We start from the raw sequence: 21,053 nt of genomic DNA, 5'->3' as shown, positions 1-21,053 counted from the left end.
TTCATTCGATCCTCCTACCCGAGGGCCAAGGGCAGGACAAATGTGTACTAAGGTTGTTTAGTCCACTCATTTATAACTAGTAGTTTGTAGTTTAGTGTATGTCCTCTCCTCTGCTGGCTTTGACTTGTTTAAAAACCATCCATCACTGAAAAATCATTTATGGTTGCTTCTACAACCGGACCATTTATTCCTTTTGATTACATATGGAGCATATTTAGTGAACTCGACAAGATTACCGATAACTTAATAGTTTAAAACTGCCTTCTGAGCTAGTGCAAAGCACGTGCATGTTCTAAAATTGAGTTTGTACATGTTACACGATCATATATTTATCATTGCATATTATAACAAAATACAAATAAAAATTTCTGAGGGTCTTTGAGTTCATTGATAATTTTCAGTTTTTATGTACATATTGAAGTAATGAAATGATTATAGATACTAGATAGTACTCCCTCCGTCCCAATATACGTTTCCTCTTTTGACTTTTGGTACTGTTCACGGTAAGCGATTGACTACTAATTTACGTCTAATCTATAATATCAAACATAGTCATGAGTGATCTCGTTGAATTCGTATTTATCAGTACTTTAATACAGTGAAATTTTTATATTTAATACTAATACGAATTTAAAGATATTAACGATGAAAAGTGAAACGTTTTTAGTGGTAGAGAGAGTAGTAAATAATTATGAAAAGTAGGATTATCTGAAAGTGGGAGTGATTAAAAGATTAAATACCAATTAATACACGCATGGGTCTTTAAGTACAATCACAGACTTAGTTAGAGAATATTAACACGCAACACACAGGCACAGACTAATTAGTTAAAGAATATATATAAAAACTTGCATTTTGATCCCCTCGAACTCAAGTTTTTAAAGAATATCCAGTTCTTGATCATTCATTCCTTGGTCTACTACTGTAAATCTGTGATCTCCAACTCTCATTTTAACAGAGGTATTACTTGCATTGGGGTGACCCTAAATGTCACTTGGGGGTTAAAAATGACCTTAAATATCACTTCAAAATGGTATATCGTGTAACGTTTATGCAAAAGATATAAAACGGTATTTCGTGTAACGTTTTGACATTTTAATTTTTTTTTACTCGCAAAACGGTAGATAAAGTACTGTTTTGGTATAAAACGCTATATGATGTACCGTTTTGAGCCAAAACATTACTTCAACTAACGTTTTGCACATTATAAAAAAATTAAAAAATATAAATAAAGTACCAAAACGGAACACCATGTACCATTTTGCAAAACAAAACGTAAAGCGAAGTACCGTTATAAAGTGATATTTTGGGCCATTATTTTCAAAAATGACATTTTGGACCATTTAACGCTCAAAAATGACATTTTGGTCCATTGTTCCTTGCATCACATGTAGGTCATGTAGTACTAACACTTTCACTTATATAAATCTCTCTCTCTCTTTCTGGTAAGGACTTTGTGTAGTTTTAATCTCTCTCTCTCACTTGTATAAATTTCTCTCTCTCTCTCTGGTAAGGACTCTCTCTCTCTCTCTCACTTGTATAAATTTCTCTCTCTCTGGTGAGGACTTTCTCTCTCTCTCTCTCTGGTAAGGACTCTCTCTCTCTCTCACAAGCAGGTAGTCTTACCTTTTTAGGATGCTACACATTCTCCTCTAAATTGTTGTTATGTTTTCCTACTTTGATATGCTGTTCTAAGCACCACAACAGTCTTCTTGTTATTTTAATTCCACCCTAAGACTTTGTATGAAATTTGAACCATCTAGATCCTTTGAATTGCTTACATATTATCTTTTCTTTTGCTCAATAACACCAGTCAACTTTGTTATATTTTAGTTCTGTCTTAAGCCTAAAGTAACTTCATGTTTCTTTATAGTCCATTATGTTATTAAGTCAACTGAAAACATTTCATGATCTTGAGATCAGAATCCTCAGAAGTAGAGTAATTTTGAATATCTGGTATGAAACAGAAAAAGGGTATGGAATCACTAGCAAGATCAGCAGCAAAGCAGGTTCATGTAGTTTGCATACCTTCCCCAACTCAAAGCCATATAAAGGCAATGATGAAGATGGCAAAGCTCCTCTACAGCAAAGGCATTTCCATTACATTTGTGAACACAGAGTTCAATCACAAACGCTTCCTTAAACTAGGATTACTTGAATCTCTAGATGCCCTGCCTGGTTTCAGATTCGAGACAATCCCTGATGGACTCCCTCCATCAAATCCCGATGCAACCCAAGACATTGCTGCACTTTGCCTTTCCATCATTGAAAATAAGATGTTGCCTCCGTTTCAGAATCTCCTTGCAAAACTCAATGAAGGAAACCATACGGTCACTTCCATCCTGTCCGATGGCTTCATGCCATTCACAGCTGATGCTCTGCACATTCACTGGGAGTACCTATAGTTTTGCTTTGGACAGTTTCTGCTTGTGCATTTATGGGATTTTATCAGTTTCACAATCTTCTTGACAAAGGTCTTATACCATTGAAAGGTATGGTTTCTTTCTTTTACAATTTTGGGTTATTATAAAACTAAACCATGTCATTACTTTGTCGATTAGAGGTTAAATATGATTAAATAATAAATATAAGAAGTTATAGGGTTAAATATCAAAGTAGTTATATATCAGTTTAATCATCAAACTTAACATAATATCACTTGGATCACTAAAGTCATGATAAATATCAAATAGATACCTCAAAATATGTGCTCGAGGATTAAATTTTATTTTATTGAGTTCTAAATATTTTTTAAAATTCTATTACAACCAAACGAAAAGTTACAAATTCCTAGTATTTTAGATACTTTTTCGAGATTTTTAGATAAATTTTTAAAAATCATACTATATTTTATAAAATACTAAAATTCATACATTTTCATTTAGTTGTAATAGAATTCAAGAAAAATATATAAAACTTCATAAAATAAATTTTAATTCTCGAACACATATTTTGAGGTATCTGTTTGATATTTATTATAACTTTAATGATTCAAATGATACTTCATTAAGTTTAATGATTAAGCTGATATATGACCTTCAGTTGAGTGACCACTTTGATATTTAACCCACAAGTTATATGAATCTCACCTGGTTCTTTGCTCAGGACAGATGATAGTTACCTAACAAATGGATATTTAGACACCATCATAGACTGGATTCCAGGAATGCCACATATTTGCTTAAGGGATCTCCCTAGCTATGTCCGGACCACGGATGCAAACGATTTAATTGTCAACTACATATCAGAAGCTACTAAGAGAGCAAGTAATGCCACAGGGAATGTATTTCATACCTTCGACGATTTGGAGCCAGAACTTGTGAATGTCATCTCATCAATGTTTCCTAATGTATGTACAATAGGCCCTCAACAGTTGCTCCTGAACCAGATACAGAATGAAAAGGCTGAGCAAGTTAAGGCCATTGGATACAGTCTGTGGGAGGAGGAACACACTTGTCTCCAATGGCTAGACTCTAAGGAAGCAAACTCTGTCATTTACGTGAACTTTGGAAGCGTAACAGTTATGTCTGCAGAACAATTGGTGGAGTTTGGCTGGGGGCTTTGTAATAGCAACCGCTACTTCTTATGGATAATCCGGCCTGATCTGATTGTTGGCGAGTCCAAGACTACTTTGGGAGTCGAATTTATGGAGACCATTAAGGAGAGAGGCTTCATTGCAAGCTGGTGCCCGCAAGAGGAAGTCATCAACCATGTGTCAGTGGGAGGGTTTTTGACACATGGAGGCTGGAACTCGATCATCGAGAGCTTATCAGCTGGCGTGCCAATGCTCTGTTTGCCATTTTTTGGAGACCAGCAAACAAACTGTAGGTTCTTGTGTACCGAATGGGAGTGTGGGATGGAGATTCGTAACGATGCAAACAGAGATGATGTAGAGAAGCTTGTTAGACTGTTGATGGATGGACTGGAGGGTAAGAGGATGAAGAGCAAGGCTCTGCAGTGGAAGAAAATGGCAGAAATGGCTTGTGGTCCTGATGGCTCATCATTGCGTAATTTGGATAAACTAGTTGTTCTTTTGACGAACTAGAGCTTCACAATTTCATCTGTTTCTCTGCCAAAGCTTTAATCTTGGAAGTCTATGAAATTGCTGAGCTCCATTGAAACAGCAACACCAAGTTTCAACTAGAAAAAAAAACACATTACAATTTTAAACTCAAAGCCAATAATTAATAATTAATTTTATTTTGTTTGTCTTTAGCTACAATTTTTGAAAAAAGGTCTCAAATGTAGGGCTGAGCAGAAAAATCGAAACGAAACCGAAATCGAACCGAAACCGGTAAAAATCGACTAAAATTGAACCGATTAAAACCGAACCGAAACCGGTAATACGGTTGCGGTTGCGGTTTTCGATTTTTAAAACCGAAGATCTTCGGTTTCGGTTCCAGTTTTATCCAAAAACCGAACCGAACCGAACCGAACCATGCTCTCCCCTACTCAAATGTCACTATTTGGGGTTAAAACATGGTTTCGTTGAATTTTTTAAAAATAAATGAAAATGCAATTTCGTGTTGAGTTTTTCTATAACAAAACGCAACTTGAAGTTATGTTTTTGTAAATGCGATCAGTAAACTCTATCTTTTTTTTTCAAAAAAAAAAGAAAAACGCAATTTCGTTTTGTGTTTTTATTAAAAAATGTGATTTCAAACTGTGTTTTTAATGAAAACGCAATTTTAGAAATTGTTTTGGTCAAAAATGCATTATCATCTTTAGTTAATGGTTATAAAAACGGGGTTTCAAACTTAATTTTTCGTTAAAACGCAATTTCCAACCGTTTCTCTCAGGATGCGAAAAAAATTCAAAATACAAATCCAAAATGAGTTAATATGAAAAACTAATCTTGAGGTTGCATTTTGCCCCCTAAACATGAATTTTGAAGTTGCGTTTTCAGTAAAAAAAAAATTGAAAAAAATTCAAAACGGAACACGCAACTCTGTTTTTCATTAAAAAGAAAAACATGATACGAAATTATGACATTTGGGGCCATATTTTTCCAAAGTGACATTGAGGGTCAATCACCCTCAAATTGTGACATTTGGGCAACCCCCAATTTTTTTAGGATTTTTAGACTTGCACATCTAAAATCTATCTTTTGCAACTATCTATATTTCAGAATGAATATATAGGAAGTATCAAAAAAATTTACAAGAACACGATGAGAACGGTTAGATGTAGATCCCAGAAGAGTGAAGACATCGGAATTTATGATTAGAGTATGCTATATATGTAACGTGATCATGATTCCGATTCAAATCTGACTATGACTTTTGTAGACTTTTCTCTTCCAAGCTTTGAATGATTTCCATGCATTTCTTCAGTATAGACTTAGCCTCTTGATTTTTTTCTGTTTCATACTGATGGTAAAGCTCACTCTTGAACCCAATTTCTATCGACTGAATTGTTGGAAGCGATTCTAGCAACGAGGTGATTTCCAGAAGACACTCCGCGGCCGCAACATGCACCTAATAACAAAGGATAAAGATATGTATTCAGATGAATATTAAACATAGATCATACTGTCTAATGTCATAGGTCCTAAATTTAGTGAGAAATAAAACAGGACCAAGTGTATACATTCCTAATTAAATGGTTGACCAGTTTTCAGGTAAGATATAAAATTAAGAATGACAAAATCAGCCACGAAAAATAAAAGCCAAAGCAAGGAAATGACATGTACCATGTTAAAATGTACAACAGAATAAAGTAGAAAATGTTTATTTATAACAAATGTTGAAGAGGCTGACATACATGCCCAATCTTAACAGTCGAGATGCATTTGACCACCTTAGGAGAAATAGATAGAAATAGCTGGAGAGGAGACAAAATTTGTGGATTAAAGTTTTTACTTGTAAACTGAATGAAAGTTTGAGACAGAACTGTGCCATTTGATAGTACCTCGTGAATAAAAGCTGCCATTCTAACATGTTGAGAAATTTCTACTGAATCACTACGAAGTTTGGAGCATAATTCTTTTATTGATGAAAAGACCGACATTTTAACTGCCCACGACAGAAACAAACAGTGAGAAAACTCGTAGATGAGGTTAATAGACTTGAAAAACAGAATTATGAAAATAACCTGTCCAAAGAACACTTGGAGCCAGTGAAATTGAAAGCGCGTGAAGCAAGTTCTGACGCTGTTCAATAATGTCAGTAACATGAGCCACATGGATGCAAGACTGGATGCAGTTCATAACTTTATCATGTGGGACAACATCTTTCTTTCCATCCGTTTCTGCAAAATATTTAGATCAACAAGAAGCTATAATTACTACTCCTTTTTAGCACATTTTAGTATACTATTCTAAAAACTGGCAGATTCCTGGATATTCAATCAATTGATCTCTCATATGATCATATCGAACCACAAATTTGTCCAGAGACCAAAAGATAACATAATTTAGATTCCATTACAAGACTTTATAGCTACATGCAGTGTTACACATCAGCGGTCAAATATAAAAAAGAAGCCCGAGTTCAAATTATACAAACATCATGAGAGCTGCAGACCCTCTTTTTCCTATTTTTTTTGGATATTCCCTATAGTTTAATTTCTGCTTCAAAGATTTCCATATATATATTTAGTGCCCTGAACTCTGTACTGTTTCAATTTGCCTCTCAATTAGACATCTGCTAATTTTAACAAAAAAAATATTTGCTCTCAATTTATACATCTATACACTACAAAGGGTAATATCAAAACACTACAAAGGGTAAAAAAGTCAGTTGATGCTATTGCCATCTAATCTGTGGACTTTACCTTCTTTGACAATGTTATTGCTTGAAGTTACTAGGCTGGAATGGACAATAGTTGAATTGCACATCTCAAACAGCATTGGAGAGACAATATTGAAGAAGTCTGGATTATTGAAGGCTTTGATAATCTGAATAGGCAAGTAAAAGAAATTAAAATGTCAAAGTATGAAACCAAGAGCAAAACCTGCATAAGCCCCATAAAATTTAAAGGGATGCTCAATAAAGCCAGCTACACTGGGAAGCATCATACTAGAGAGAAATACAATCCTCATTAGCAATATAATAATTTCTGTCAGGTTACTAGTTATCCTGAATCTCAAGGTGCCAGAGGAGGATTAATCCAGATCATATAATATCTTAACGTAACATGTAGACTACACAACTTTTATAAGATATATATAAATGAAACATACATCTTGAACATATTATAAAAAACGTTCTGGACTATATAACTTTAAAAGATATATAAATAAAACACACATCTTGAACACAAAATAGCTACATCTCATAAAACAAAGTACTTTAAAAACATTACAATGATAGACGGAAGAGACAAGACAGAACAGCACATGAAATGTAGCATGTTAATGCTGAGTGCAATGGGTTGCTACGTTTGTTATCAAATATTTGCATTTAAAATTTGTTGCACCACATGTCAAAATCTGATTAATTATCTCAAATGTTGACATAATTAATTGTTAGTTTTACAAGATTACCCCTAGTAGTCAAACACACTTGCCATCCAGATTAAAGACGCCATTAATTTACCTAGGGGATATAGTTGGTAATCTAGCATTAAATGCACTATGAAAATGAAAGAAAATCAAATATTTTCGAACAAGAGTCAAACTCTAGAAAAGCTGCTATCTGAGGTTAAAGGAAGTAGATAACAGGTACCAAGTTCTCATATTTACGTAAAGGAGAAGATAAAGTTTCCTTTTTGCTATCGGAGGTTCAAAGTTTTGATGCAGAACTACATTAATAACTAAATTGTTATCTCAAAGGATGATATTTCATCCATTGGAATCTACTTCATTTATCAAGAGCATCTTCTCTTCTCTAAAAGAGAAACTATCAAACAAAGGTCATAAGAAGTATCCTTGGCTGCCCTCTCAGGACTGAAGGCAGCAATGCAGTTGCATTCATTACCGCCCATGGTCCATGCTTATCTTGTCTTGGAACTTATGTTGCTTAAATTTTTATACCTCCCTCTTTCCGTTAGTTCTTTAGTTTCTTATTATTTTGGTTGATTGGCAGATGAGCTTCTTCTTCTTTTCCATTTGTAGTTCTTAAACGAGAGTATGGGGATACAAGTAGATTAAATTTAGCAAATAAGATTAGGTCTCCTTGAACAACTACTTTTAAGTAATATTTTTATAATATAATATTAACAAAAGTTCTCTAAATAGGGATCATACCAAGGGAGAAAAAAAATATCAATTCACACAATACAATTACCAAACAAGATACAGTACAAGTACATACTTCAAAAGCAGTATAATTTTACCTGCTCTAGACAGCAAAAAGCTGTCTCACTATATTTCTTGTCTTTCTTTCTACATGCAGAAGATACCAAGCTTAAAATTGCATCTGATGCTGCAGGATCTGAATTTATGATTGCGATATGGCAAGAGGTACAAAGAGCTGACAAAGCACATAATAAAGCATCCTTTCCCTGTCAAGCCAACTAATTTTATTGAGTAACTATAGAAAAATGAAAAAGATACTAATTACATAAACACATAACAGCCTCCAATTTGAACAGACAACAAGAACTACATACACAAGGGCAGCAAAGCAAGAAGCTTTTTATTATGTTTCCTTCTCATTTGATAAAGTAGGCTGCTCAGCCAACTTAATCAGAGATAAATTTATGAAGAAATTGTTAGGTGTTGGGACTTTGAGCATTTAAGAAGACAAGGTATGTTGAGTTGGCCCAATTGTTAGGTTCCCGACCCATAATCTTCATGGGTTCAATTCCTTATCCAGTATGCTGCGGGTCAATTTCTGGAAACAACTTCTATACTCTCTTGAGTGGGGGTAAGCCTGCGCACATCCTACCCTCCTCAGAGCCCGCTCAAAGTGGGATAGCTGCTGAGTATGCCCCCTTTCCCTTTTTCGGATAAACAATGACAATAACAGATATAAATATAGAAATATGCTTATTGTTTTTAAAAATCGCCCGTTTATTTGTTTCATGGCATTTACGAATGACTTGACAATATTCTGTGCATTGAAAGCTTCGTGACCAGAAGATAATGTGGCTGTTTGGGAGATGTCATTTTCCACTTAAATGATGAAAAACCTGGATTATACTTATAGCCGAGTGTTTGGGTAAATCACATAATGATCTTATTTTGCTGTTTTATGATCATAAGTTGAAAGCAGGGGAAGTGTACATTCACCATTTCCATTCTAGCTGAAATGTTTAAAAAAACTAACACCTTAGCTATGAATCTCGTCTCAAAATTTAATTACATTAATACATAAATTTGACTTGTATCTAATTAGATTATTAAATCTTTATCCTAATTCACATGCAATATGTTTATTTTCAGTTATTTGTATTTTAATGTGTTTTTTTTACTTTTTAAGTTTTCAATTTCAAAATTTTTCAAAAGATAACTTAACCTGTATTCCCTCCATCTCATTTGTGTGTCAATATTAATTGCATTAGTCGAACATAATACGTGGAATAAAGTTAAGTTTGGAAATATAATATATAGAGATATGTGATTTTTTTTTCATGTATTCAATTATTATATTAAAATCTTTTTTTTGTCAAGATAATAAAATCTTGATTTATTTTAAAAAAATAAGTATAACTTAAAAGTTATGATTACAAAACACTTTAACAGCTTATAAATAACTTATACGTAAAATTATCCAAACACCTAAATAATTTACAAGTTACGATGTTCATATCACTTATTCGACACTTTTCGACTTTAAGTTGTAAGTTACATTTTTTAAGGAATCCCAAACGGCCCCAATGTTTGTTGCTAATAGATACAACTGTTGTTGACACTGTATAAATGATGAAGCTGAAACAAACTGAGATAAAGATAAGCACCAGAATGTAGCATAAACTCTTCTAATCAAAATATTACAAGTGTAGCAGGAAGATCAGAATCTCCCGGTCAAAAGACATATACCAGAAACAAATGGAGAGGAAATGGGTAGGACTGTCTCCTGCACTTATTTTATAAGTCTACACTCTAGTTTACCTATTTTTTTACTAACCTAAATCTGATTTTCACTATTGTCTAGGAACTAGAAAGTGGAAACAGTAAAAGAATAAGATTAAATTAGATACTTGTTTTGGATGCAAATCATGGTTCACACAACATTTCTTAATAGTTTCTCTTTGCATATACATTTTAAGATATTTGAGCATAACAAACAACTTGAGTTTCTTGTGTTTGTAGCGCTTGCATTAAAATCAAAAGAAAATACTTTACCTCCCATAAACGACCAGGAATTTCCTTCATAAGAGAAGCAAGCAAAACATGGTGACTTGGTGATAATGTATCACCTAAGACTTCACAAAGTTTACTAATCGCCAGGCCAGCCTGAAAAAAAACCATTAATAAGATGGTAAAGTTAAAAAAGAAAACAAAATTGGGTTTTTAAGTGGAGGGAAAGTTAATTTAGATACCTTTTTTTTACTTGCCCATGATGAAGATGTAACTCCTTCGTCCACCAGTGTAACAATTTCATTCAGATACAACTGAAGAGTAACTCGTTCACTACTCATATTCTCCTCCCATAATTCCTCATATAGACTAGAAACGTTCTTGTCATCCTCAAATCTGCAGAAATATAACTTGATTTAAAACAATCTCGAAATCACAAAACTCAGATGATACTGGACAAAAAAAACATAGATAATTTTGTTTAGCGCCTATATTAATGCATTACAATATAATGGCACTCCTGGCCAGGGGTCAACAAAAAGAAACTACAGTCCTATTCAGCCTGCGGGAGGCTTACGTGTCACCAAGCTTAAATATTCAATACTTATTTAATTAGTAGAAAAGGTAAGACAAAGAAATTAAAGAGTAGGAAAATATAAAGGTACCAAAGGAATGAAGAAGTGAGGAAGAAAAAAACAAGAAAAGAGAAGCAGCAGAAACAAAATGAGTTGTTATTCTGACACATCTCAAAATGGGTCGGGTCAAAACAAATCTTGCCACATAAAAGCGCATAAAGGGCTAAACCAGATATGAAACAGAGAGCATTGCACCAGGCCAGGGTGCCTTGTCCTTTTCCTTTTCCAGTGCCATAAAGGCATACATGGTAACTCCTTGACAATAACAAATGCAAATCTTAAGAAGTGAACATGGAACCGCATTGTGGAATTTAACAAAATTGCAACCCAGTGAGTACTATCATTTGTCGAATAATAGCACATCAATCAAATTGACGCATCAAAATTTATATAGCATAACAGTTAACTCTACTGCCAAAAAATTATAAAGGTAAAATACAATTCCAGTGAAAAGCATGGTACTGACTACTAACCTTGATAGAAAGATAACTGGAACAATTATAGTCTGGTATCCGCCCAAAACATCACTGGCTGTTGATGAGTAGCTTTTTAATAGAAGTGCACAGGAACTTTGAGAATTCCTGTCACCGGTATGCAAAGCTACCGTATCTTCAACCAACTTTTGGGCCTGGGAGGGAGTTGAATACTTTAAAATTATTGCACAAGCATTTGCATAGGCACGTTTGGATGTAGCACTTTTCTCCTCCTTGACAGCTGTAAATAAGAGCTTCAACAGCATGCTTGTGTATGGTTTGATGTCACCGCCAACTTTCTGCACTAACAAGCTTATAAAGTTTGCGACGCCAACCCTGTACCAAAAATAGTATGATAATAGATTCAGAAGTAGCTATCATCTTCTTTGACAAATAAGGAAAACATAATTTTATATATGTAAACGTTTAAACATCATGGAACTATAGATAGGCACTTATGATGCATCCGGTATTCATGATAAGCTTTAGTTTACCATAACATGGAGTACAATTTATAACAAATCACTGTCTATGGCTAGTGCTTTGTAAATTAGCAAAACATTTGCAGTTCTCACACACTTGCATTTTTCCAGCTACTATTGTAACTAATTTGCTTACTTTTAATGTAACATGTTTAACTTAAGTGAAGCAAGCCTAATCGATCGAGCTTCTTCTCTCTTTCTTACTAAATGGCTAACTGCATACTTGAAGAACATTCGACTGAGATCTTGGCTTTACAAATGAGAACATGACATCAGAGAATTGAAGCTACATCTACATGAGAAAAATATGAATGCCATATGATTATACTAGATGGTTAATACTGTTGAAAATCAATCTAGGCATATAATTAGTTGTATCTTGCTGTCGAATTTATTCCTAGGAGATTAGTTACCTGTGATATAGATTAATTATATTAGGAAAGATTTGTAATCATTTAGATCCTGATTTTGAGGAGCCTGTCAAGGCACTGATGTATAGGAAGTATTGTATATATGTCTGTATTCAGCCTCTCATAAGAGATGAAGCATTTCTCAATACATCTCACAAAACTTCATGGTATCAGAGCTGTAGGTTAAAAGAACCCAGCCTTTCTCTCTTGTCAACCTAATACTCATATCCTTATCATTACTGAAGTGAGCTCTTTATGGGTGAATCCGATCAAACCTCCGGGAATTCATCTATGTCTACTCCCCCTTCTAACAGGCTCACATCCTCTCAACTTACCACATAAACGAACCTCGTCCCAATCACCTCTCACAAACTAAATGGCCATAACTACCTGCAATGGTCTCAGTCAATGATGATGTTCATAAGCGGACGAGGCAAAGATGAATATCTTACTGGTGATATACAGAAACCAAATTCAAAGGATGCTGAATACAGAACCTGGAGGGCAGAAAACAACCTGGTTATGTCCTGGTTAATTAGTTCCATGACAACTGAGATTGGAGAAAATTTTTTGTTGTACACCACAGCAAAAGATATATGGGAAGCAGCAAAAGAAACATTCTCAAGCAGCGAAAACACAGCAGAGCTTTTTCAGGTGGAGAGTACTCTTCAAGATCTTCGTCAAGGAGAAAACACGGTGACGATCTATTTTACAACTCTTACTCGTTACTGGCAACAACTAGACTTATTTGAGATCCATGAATGGAAGTGTCCTGAAGATCGTGCATATTTTAAGAAGATCGTGGAGACCAAACGGGTCTTCAAATTTTTGATGGGGCTTGACAAATCCCTCGATGAAGTAAGGGGTAGAATTCTTGGTACTAAGCCTCTACCAAATCTGCGGGAAGTTTTTTCAGAAGTGCGTAGAGAAGAGAGCCGCAAGAGGGTTATGTTGGGCCATCAAGCTTCTTCGATTCCTGAAATCCCAGCTTTTACAACAATCAAGGACGCTCATCTAGATTCAGGTGCTTTTGTTGTTCGGAGTAATTCTCAGAACTACAATGAGAATAGGAGCAGAAAAGGTCGCCCTTGGTGTGATCATTGTCGAAGACCAGGACATTTAAAGGAAACATGCTGGAAATTGCACGGAAAGCCTGCTGATTGGAAGCCAAACAAGGATCGCGAGGCAAGGGGAAATGTTGTTATTTCTGGAGCATCTCAACATAGTAATTCTGCTCCTTTTAGTAAGGAACAGTTAGAAGTTCTTCAGCAACTCATGCAGAAGGGAAACTATCATACTCAAACCTCCAACAGTTCTGCACTTCATGCAGCCAAGTCATCCTCATCATCTTGGATTGTAGATTCGGGAGCCTCCGACCATATGACAGGTGACCAATCATTTTTCACAACTTACTCCCCTTGTACCAGCCTTCAAACAGTATGTATTGCTAATGGTACCCGCACCAAAGTGGTCGGAACAGGAACCGTTTGTCTCTCAAATACCCTTACTCTCAAAGCAGTCTTATTTGTACCTGAACTTGATTGCAATCTTATATCTGTTAGTAAACTGAATCATGATCTCAATTGTACCACTAAGTTCCTTTCTTCTTCTTGTATTTTTCATTACTTGAGCTCGGGGAGAATGATTGGCAATGCTGATTTTCGTGCGGGCCTTTATGTCTTAGATATCAATACTCCTTCAATCCATTCAGCCAGTCATCAAGGTTCACTGAGTCATAGTTTCAAGTCTGTCAGTCCATCGAATAAAGAAAGTGAGATTATGATTTGGCATTTTCGCCTAGGTCATCCTAATTTTATGTGTCTGAAACGTTTGTATCCATCTTTATTCATCAATAAAAATCCGCATTTGTTTCATCGTGAAGTCTGTCAATTTACAAAGCACACTCGAAACACATATTCACCAAGATCATACAAACCAAGTCACCCTTTTTCTCTTATTCACGGTGACATTTGGGGGCCATTCCGTTTCCCTAGTATGACTGGTGCTCAATGGTTTTTATTGTTAGTTGATGACCATACTCGACTTTGTTGGACTTTTTTGATGAAAGAAAAATCTGAAACAAAACACATATTTCCAAATTTTCATGCCATGATTCAAAATCAATTCAAGACGAATATTCAAATCCTTAAAACCGACAATGCCAAAGACTTTTTTAATTCAAGCCTTGGTCCTTATCTTAGATCCCATGGAATTGTTCAACAGAGTTCTTGTGTCGACACACCACAACGAAACGGTGTGGCGGAACGAAAAAACCGTCATGTACTTGAGGTTGCCCGATCTTTGCTATTTCAATCCAATGTTCCAAAGAAATTCTGGGGTGAGGCCATTCTCACTGCAACATATTTGATCAATCGTATGCCTTCTCGTGTTCTCAACTTTAGATCACCCATACAAATGTTTCAAGGTCTATATCCCAACTCACATCTAATGTCACAAATTCCTTTCAAACTATTCGGTTGCACTGCTTTTGTTCACGTTCATTCTCAATTTCGTAGCAAACTTGATGCTCGTGCATTGAAGTGTATCCTCCTCGGATATTCAGCCAATCAAAAAGGTTACAAGTGTTTCTCTCCTGCTACTAGAAAATTTTATAATACAATGGATGTTACTTTCTTTGAAAATATTCCATTTTACTCCAATTCTGGAATTCAGGGGGAGAGCAACAAAAATGAATTTCAGAATTGGGATTGGTCATCAATTATTGAACCAAATCTGGTATCACAGTCCTCCAATATATATTCTCCTGCTATTCCAACTTTGGTTCCAACCCCAACTTTGGTTCCAAATTCAGACCTGGACAAACATATGTCTCCATCAAATTCCGTTATCGATCAATCTCCAGTTGCATATCCTAAACATCTCCTTCTTACTAATGATGCTATAAAAGTTTATGAAAGAAGGAAAACCCGTGACATACCCGTACAAAATCAGCAAGGTCAAGAAACTCCTATATGCCAAGTCGAACCTGAAAATGTACAAAACGAGGTAAGTACTGATTCAAAATCAGTTTCAGGTTGTCAACAGATTACTCAATCAAGTCCAGGTTTTGACCCGGAGTTGGATCTTCCTATTGCACAAAGAAAAGGGGTTCGATCATGCACTCAACATCCACTTCGCAGTTTTATATCCTACAACAATTTGTCTCCAAAATTTCAGGCATTTGTGACATCCTTAGACAAGATTACCATTCCTAAATCAGTTTATGAGGCCCTAGAGATTCCAGAGTGGCACAAGGCAACCTTAGAAGAGTATAATGCACTTGAAACAAATGGCACATGGGTATTAACAACATTACCTCCTGGAAAGAGGACAGTAGGTTGTAAATGGATATTCTCAGTCAAACAAAAGGCAGATGGAAGTGTGGATAGATATAAAGCTCGATTAGTGGTTAAAGGGTTTACGCAGACATATGGAATTGATTATCAGGAGACCTTTGCTCCTGTGGCAAAGTTTAACACAATTCGAGTTCTATTATCCATCGCAGTCAACAAGGATTGGCCATTATTCCAGCTTGACGTCAAAAATGCTTTTTTAAACGGAGACCTAGTGGAGGAAGTTTATATGGATGTACCTTGTGGCTTTGAGACTGAATATACACAAGGTAAAGTTTGCAGGCTGAGAAAAACTATATACGGACTTAGACAGTCTTCGAGAGCATGGTTTGATAAGTTTGCCAAGGTCCTTATATCTGATGGATACTCCAAAACACAAGCTGATGATACTTTATTTCTCAAACACTTTACAGATGGAAGAATCGTGGTTCTAATTGTATATGTTGATGACATAATTCTCACCGGGAATCATGGAGAAGAAATAAAGAGGCTTAAGATGCTACTATCCCAGAAATTTGAGATTAAAGACTTGGGTTTTTTGAAATATTTTCTTGGAATGGAAGTGGCACGAAGCAGTCAAGGAATCTTAGTATCTCAACGCAAGTATACCCTAGATCTCCTACGTGAGACGGGAAAGATTGGGTGCAAACCTGTTGAAACTCCTATGGATCCAAACACCAAATTAATGCCTCGAACTGATGAACTAGCAGCTGACAAAGGACGATACCAACGCCTAATAGGTAAGCTAATATATTTAACTCATACGCGTCCTGATATAAGTTTTGCTGTTAGCATTGTAAGTCAATTTCTTGCCAACCCGTCAGTAAATCACATGGAGGCAGTAAACCGCATCCTTAAATACTTGAAGAAAGATCCTGGTAAAGGACTTATGTTCAGAAAATCAGCAGACCAGTCCTTGAAAGTTTATACTGATGCAGATTGGGCTGGTTCCCCTTTCGACCGTAAATCTACATCTGGGTATTGCTAATTTATTTGGGGAAATCTAGTGACTTGGCGCAGTAAAAAACAGAAAGTGGTGGCACGCAGTAGTGCGGAGGCTGAGTTTCGTGCTTTAGCCTTAGGCATATGTGAAGGAATATGGTTACGAAGATTACTTAAAGATCTTAGGATTGGAACTTCAATCAAGATCATGTGTGACAATCAATCCGCGATTGCAATTGCCAAAAATCCAGTCCATCATGATCGAACTAAGCATGTAGAGATCGACAGGCATTTCATCAATGAGAAGATTGAGAGCAAGATAATTTCACTCAATTATGTTCCATCTAAACAACAAGCAGCAGACATCTTGACTAAGGCTTTGTTTCGACGCAATCTTAACGAACTAAGTACTATGCTTGGTTTGGAAAACATATATCGCCTAGCTTGAGGGGGAGTGTTGAAAATCAATCTAGGCATATAATTAGTTGTATCTTGCTGTCGAATTTATTCCTAGGAGATTAGTTACCTGTGATATAGATTAATTATATTAGGAAAGATTTGTAATCATTTAGATCCTGATTTTGAGGAGCCTGTCAAGGCACTGATGTATAGGAAGTATTGTATATATGTCTGTATTCAGCCTCTCATAAGAGATGAAGCATTTCTCAATACATCTCACAAAACTTCAAATACACTGATTAAAGACCATGCATGAAAGCCAAATAAGTTCTAATATACAGGCCTTGAGCCTAAAATTCTAAAAAAATCATGAAATCGATACACTACTTCGATGATTTGGAAATACGTTAAAAAAATCCAGATTTCTCGGTGACCGCAGATGACATGAATAAAAATTCCTCAAGAAATTATTCAACTCAAAACATGTAGTTGGTAGCTTGTGTTACGTAATGATACAGATATGTGATGCAAAAAAATAAACAAAATGTTCTGTTTTGATAGATGAACACAAGCTTCTAACCCACAACGTCCCATAAAGGGAGTGAGAAAATACCGCTTGACCAAGTGGTAACCGGTAACATAAACAAAATCATGAAAACTGCATTGTATTATATTTTACTGACACTAGATGGACTTATGCTTTGAGATGTTTAATCATGTACCGTGCTAATTCAGACAAGCTATCCATTCTCCATTTAACATTGTATACATTTTTATATACCTTGTATTTAGCCCAACGCCAGACCGCACCAATTGAATGAGACGAGGTACTAGCTGTTCTAGTGCTTGGGAATTTACGACGTCTATACACAGATCTAGAGTTTCCCACATTGGAGAACCTTTGGCAATCGAAATACGTAAATTTTCAAGCTTTTCAGTTTGTATTCCAACATTCGCTGCGTGCATCTGAGACAACAAAACTGTGAGTTAAACATAATATAAAACAAAATAAATTTAAATGCTAAAATAATATTCAGTGGATTAATAATATGACAATGACCACGGGTGTGGTCTCATGATGAGAGTGTCCGCGCCAAACATGACAATATGTATTTCTGCCAATCCATGTGTGTGTGTGTGTTGGGAGGGAGGAGAGACCTCAACATAATTAAGCCCTTGGTCTTCAAGGCTGGACAGACCTTCCAGCATGCAACAAACTAGATCTGATAGATGTGGAAGTATTGCAATACCTGCGCCCTGCAAGGATGGGTTAATGTTTTAAACATAACCTCAAATATTAAATCATGTTCATATCGAATTTCTCATTCGTTCTGATATCATAGGTACATGAAGAAGCATCAGGGCATCTGCAATTTGTACATAAATACCCAATCACCCATCCCGGAAAACAGAAACAGCAACAGAAAAAATGAGCAGTCTTTCTAGGTCTGTGAAGTGTAGATCTTGAATGATGTTTACCTTTATAATTGCTAAAATGAACCAATTCTATTCATAAAACAAAAACATAAGCAAGCCAGAGTATTAATTTGAACTTGGATTTCAGTAGATCTTTAATTATTGACTTTTTATTATTATTATTTGTGTTGGCCAATCCTGTTAATTTTAAATACCTGATGCCAAACTTGTTAGACCAGTAGGTACAATAGTTTAAGTTGCATAACACAGACGATAAGTTTATGACACCCTCGCACCTCGCTCCCCTTACAGGACGCCGAGGGTTCAAATCTTGTCAAAGACAAGATGTGTGTGTGAGTGTATTAATCATTAAAAAAAACAGGACTACGGTACATGCTAGAAAGTTCAAATCCCAATTTTTCATCCACTTATAAAAACTAAACTTCCCAAAATAGAAAATTACGTAACTACACAACAGAGATGAAATGAGAAAATCTACGCCAATGACTGAAAAACATAGATTTTTTTTATATGCATAGTGTATTTAAGAATCCAAGGGCAAAGAACAATAATAGCAAATAAATTTAAACATGAACTATGTTGGCAAACATAAAACACATATACAAGAGGCAGATAGGAAACGCATAGTAAAATAAAAAAGATCAACAAGGTTTAGTAGGATTTTTCAATTCAGAATGCAGCTTTCATAGCACCTATATTTTTTGTTGCAAATATAGTATTTCGTGGTAGTAAGATTTTCGAGCATGTGTACCTTGGCAAGTTTTGTAACAATTGAAATTGAGGACTTGCGAATACTTTCAACTTTGCTCATTATGCCATCAGTTAGCAACAAAGGCAAAACAACATTCATAGTTTGTCTTGCATCAGAAACATCAGTGAGAGAGACATCGCAGAGTCTGATTGTCAATGAAGTTAATGTACGACATAGTCTATCACCAGCATTCCGAACAGTCTCTTTTATGTCATCCATGGCACGGAAAGCAGCAGTCCATATTTTCTTCAAATATTTTCCTACCTATACGAGACACAGATGAAACTCATAAATTCAAACAAAAGAATTTGAGAATTTGATGGCAGTGGAGCAGGCAACTTGACCATTTCAATGTATAGATATTAAACCAATAGAGTATAAGCCTATATGAGTAGCAAAGTTCCATCCACACGCTTGTCAAGTACACCACTTACTCACTTAGACCATCCTAACGTGGAACGGCTGTCCCCCAAAAACAAGCATTAGATAGATTAACAAAAGCTGGTCAGCTCTGGCATGGAGGTCCAAGCCAGTAACTTTTCATGACACATGTTAGCTTTACCCTAATTTAACATACTTTAATATGTATTTTGGCAAAATAACGTCCAATTTGTTCTCTATTTTTTTGTGTTCTTGCATGTTCTACTGCTTACAATTGTTTACTTTGTTGTTAATGTATAGATGTTAACCAATAGAGTATAAGCCTATATGAGTAGCAAAGTTCCATTCACACGCTTGTCAAGTAGACCACTTAGACCATCCTAACGTGGAACGGCTGTCCCCGAAAAACAAGCATTAAATAGATTAACAAAAGCTGGTCAGCTCTGGCATGTAGGTCCAAGACCAGTAACTTTTCATGACACATGTTAGCTTTATTCTAATTTAACATACTTTAATACGTAATTTAGCAAAATAACGTCGAATTTGTTCTCTATTTTTTTGTGTTCTTGCATGTTCTACTGCTTACAATTGTTTACTTTGTTGTTAATGTTAATTTAAAGTTAATATTATTTACAGAAGCAGCATCTTAGTTTTTTTATATATTGTCTGATTGTATCACATTTGCATTTTAATTTCCTTTTGTTTTAAATTTTGAATATTTTGGAATAGATTTCTATTAAGGTTTATCAAATTATGTAACAAATAGTTACATCAGACATAACCTTATAGTCATTAGTCCTCAAATACCCAAATAAATCAAGGTGTTCAAAAGGTTAATGATCTTCTAGATGATGATTTGGTTTGGTTATATCACCAATTCTACGAAAACCCGAGGATAAAAAAAAATTACCTGATCATATTTACGCCCTTGAACTATATCTGAAAGAGCAAGACAAGAAGCCTCGCGTGACCGCCAAAGCCTGGAACCACACTGACCCAAGAGATCTTCGATTATAGAGTCTAGGTGTTCGTCGATGGTTTTCTTAGAGTCCGCAACAAGTGATTTCCAGATGTGTGCCATTGCATCCTAAGATGTTTTACAATCAAACCATAATTTAAAGAGAATACTAATGGATGTTATATATGTAAACAAACTAAATAGAACTTCACTAGATGTAATACAAAATTATTCCGAAGAAGAAAATATAATTTGATAAAGGTGCATGGAACGGCAGAGCTTATCTGATCATTAAAATTGCACACAATAGTCCCAAGGATGTTACAACACCTCTGTGAGCCTCCATACTAAAGGACCAAGTAACTATTGGTAGATTCAGCATCCATCATGGCGTAAGCATAGCCCCCATGACATTTACAGGTTAGTCCTAAATACTTATATAGTAATTAAGTACTAGTTGGTAGCGAAGAATGTGGAATATAATGATCATTTTTATCTAAGAAAGTCATCTTGGAGAGTCAAAAGTTACCACATAATAAACAATCCACTGGTCTTAAAATATAATACAACTAAATGTAATCATTGACAATCAAAATATCTCTAATATCACTTGCAACTTCCTCATGGATACTTAATCCGTTAGTCT

At 35.4% G+C, this 21,053-nt stretch overlaps 1 protein-coding gene and 1 pseudogene across 2 annotated transcripts in view; one reads left to right on the top strand and one right to left on the bottom strand.

Moving 5' to 3' along the window:
* Window positions 1-1,976: 1,976 nt before the first annotated feature.
* Window positions 1,977-4,215, top strand: LOC141659501 (7-deoxyloganetin glucosyltransferase-like; annotated as a pseudogene).
* Window positions 4,216-4,936: 721 nt separating this feature from the next.
* The window catches only part of LOC141659500 (uncharacterized), a 33,017-nt gene continuing 16,900 nt past the window's right edge, over window positions 4,937-21,053 (bottom strand). Inside the window, exons 23-35 of one of the 2 annotated variants that reach the window (XM_074466394.1) lie at window positions 20,360-20,536; window positions 19,069-19,332; window positions 18,039-18,137; window positions 17,662-17,846; window positions 11,295-11,630; window positions 10,429-10,582; window positions 10,232-10,342; window positions 8,278-8,445; window positions 6,775-6,898; window positions 6,094-6,249; window positions 5,911-6,014; window positions 5,764-5,823; window positions 4,937-5,477 (exon numbers count right to left, since the gene is read on the bottom strand). In XM_074466394.1, coding sequence (XP_074322495.1) covers window positions 5,274-5,477; window positions 5,764-5,823; window positions 5,911-6,014; window positions 6,094-6,249; window positions 6,775-6,898; window positions 8,278-8,445; window positions 10,232-10,342; window positions 10,429-10,582; window positions 11,295-11,630; window positions 17,662-17,846; window positions 18,039-18,137; window positions 19,069-19,332; window positions 20,360-20,536 — 2,142 coding nt within the window. In that variant the 3' untranslated portion in view covers window positions 4,937-5,273. The remainder of the gene's footprint in view (window positions 5,478-5,763; window positions 5,824-5,910; window positions 6,015-6,093; window positions 6,250-6,774; window positions 6,899-8,277; window positions 8,446-10,231; window positions 10,343-10,428; window positions 10,583-11,294; window positions 11,631-17,661; window positions 17,847-18,038; window positions 18,138-19,068; window positions 19,333-20,359; window positions 20,537-21,053) is intronic. The other variant, XM_074466396.1, reaches the window with a different exon arrangement.

The sequence above is a fragment of the Apium graveolens genome, chromosome 5 (assembly GCF_009905375.1).
Source record: "Apium graveolens cultivar Ventura chromosome 5, ASM990537v1, whole genome shotgun sequence".
Lineage (NCBI taxonomy): Eukaryota > Viridiplantae > Streptophyta > Magnoliopsida > Apiales > Apiaceae > Apium > Apium graveolens.
This window is presented reverse-complemented; position numbering and strand designations above follow the sequence as displayed.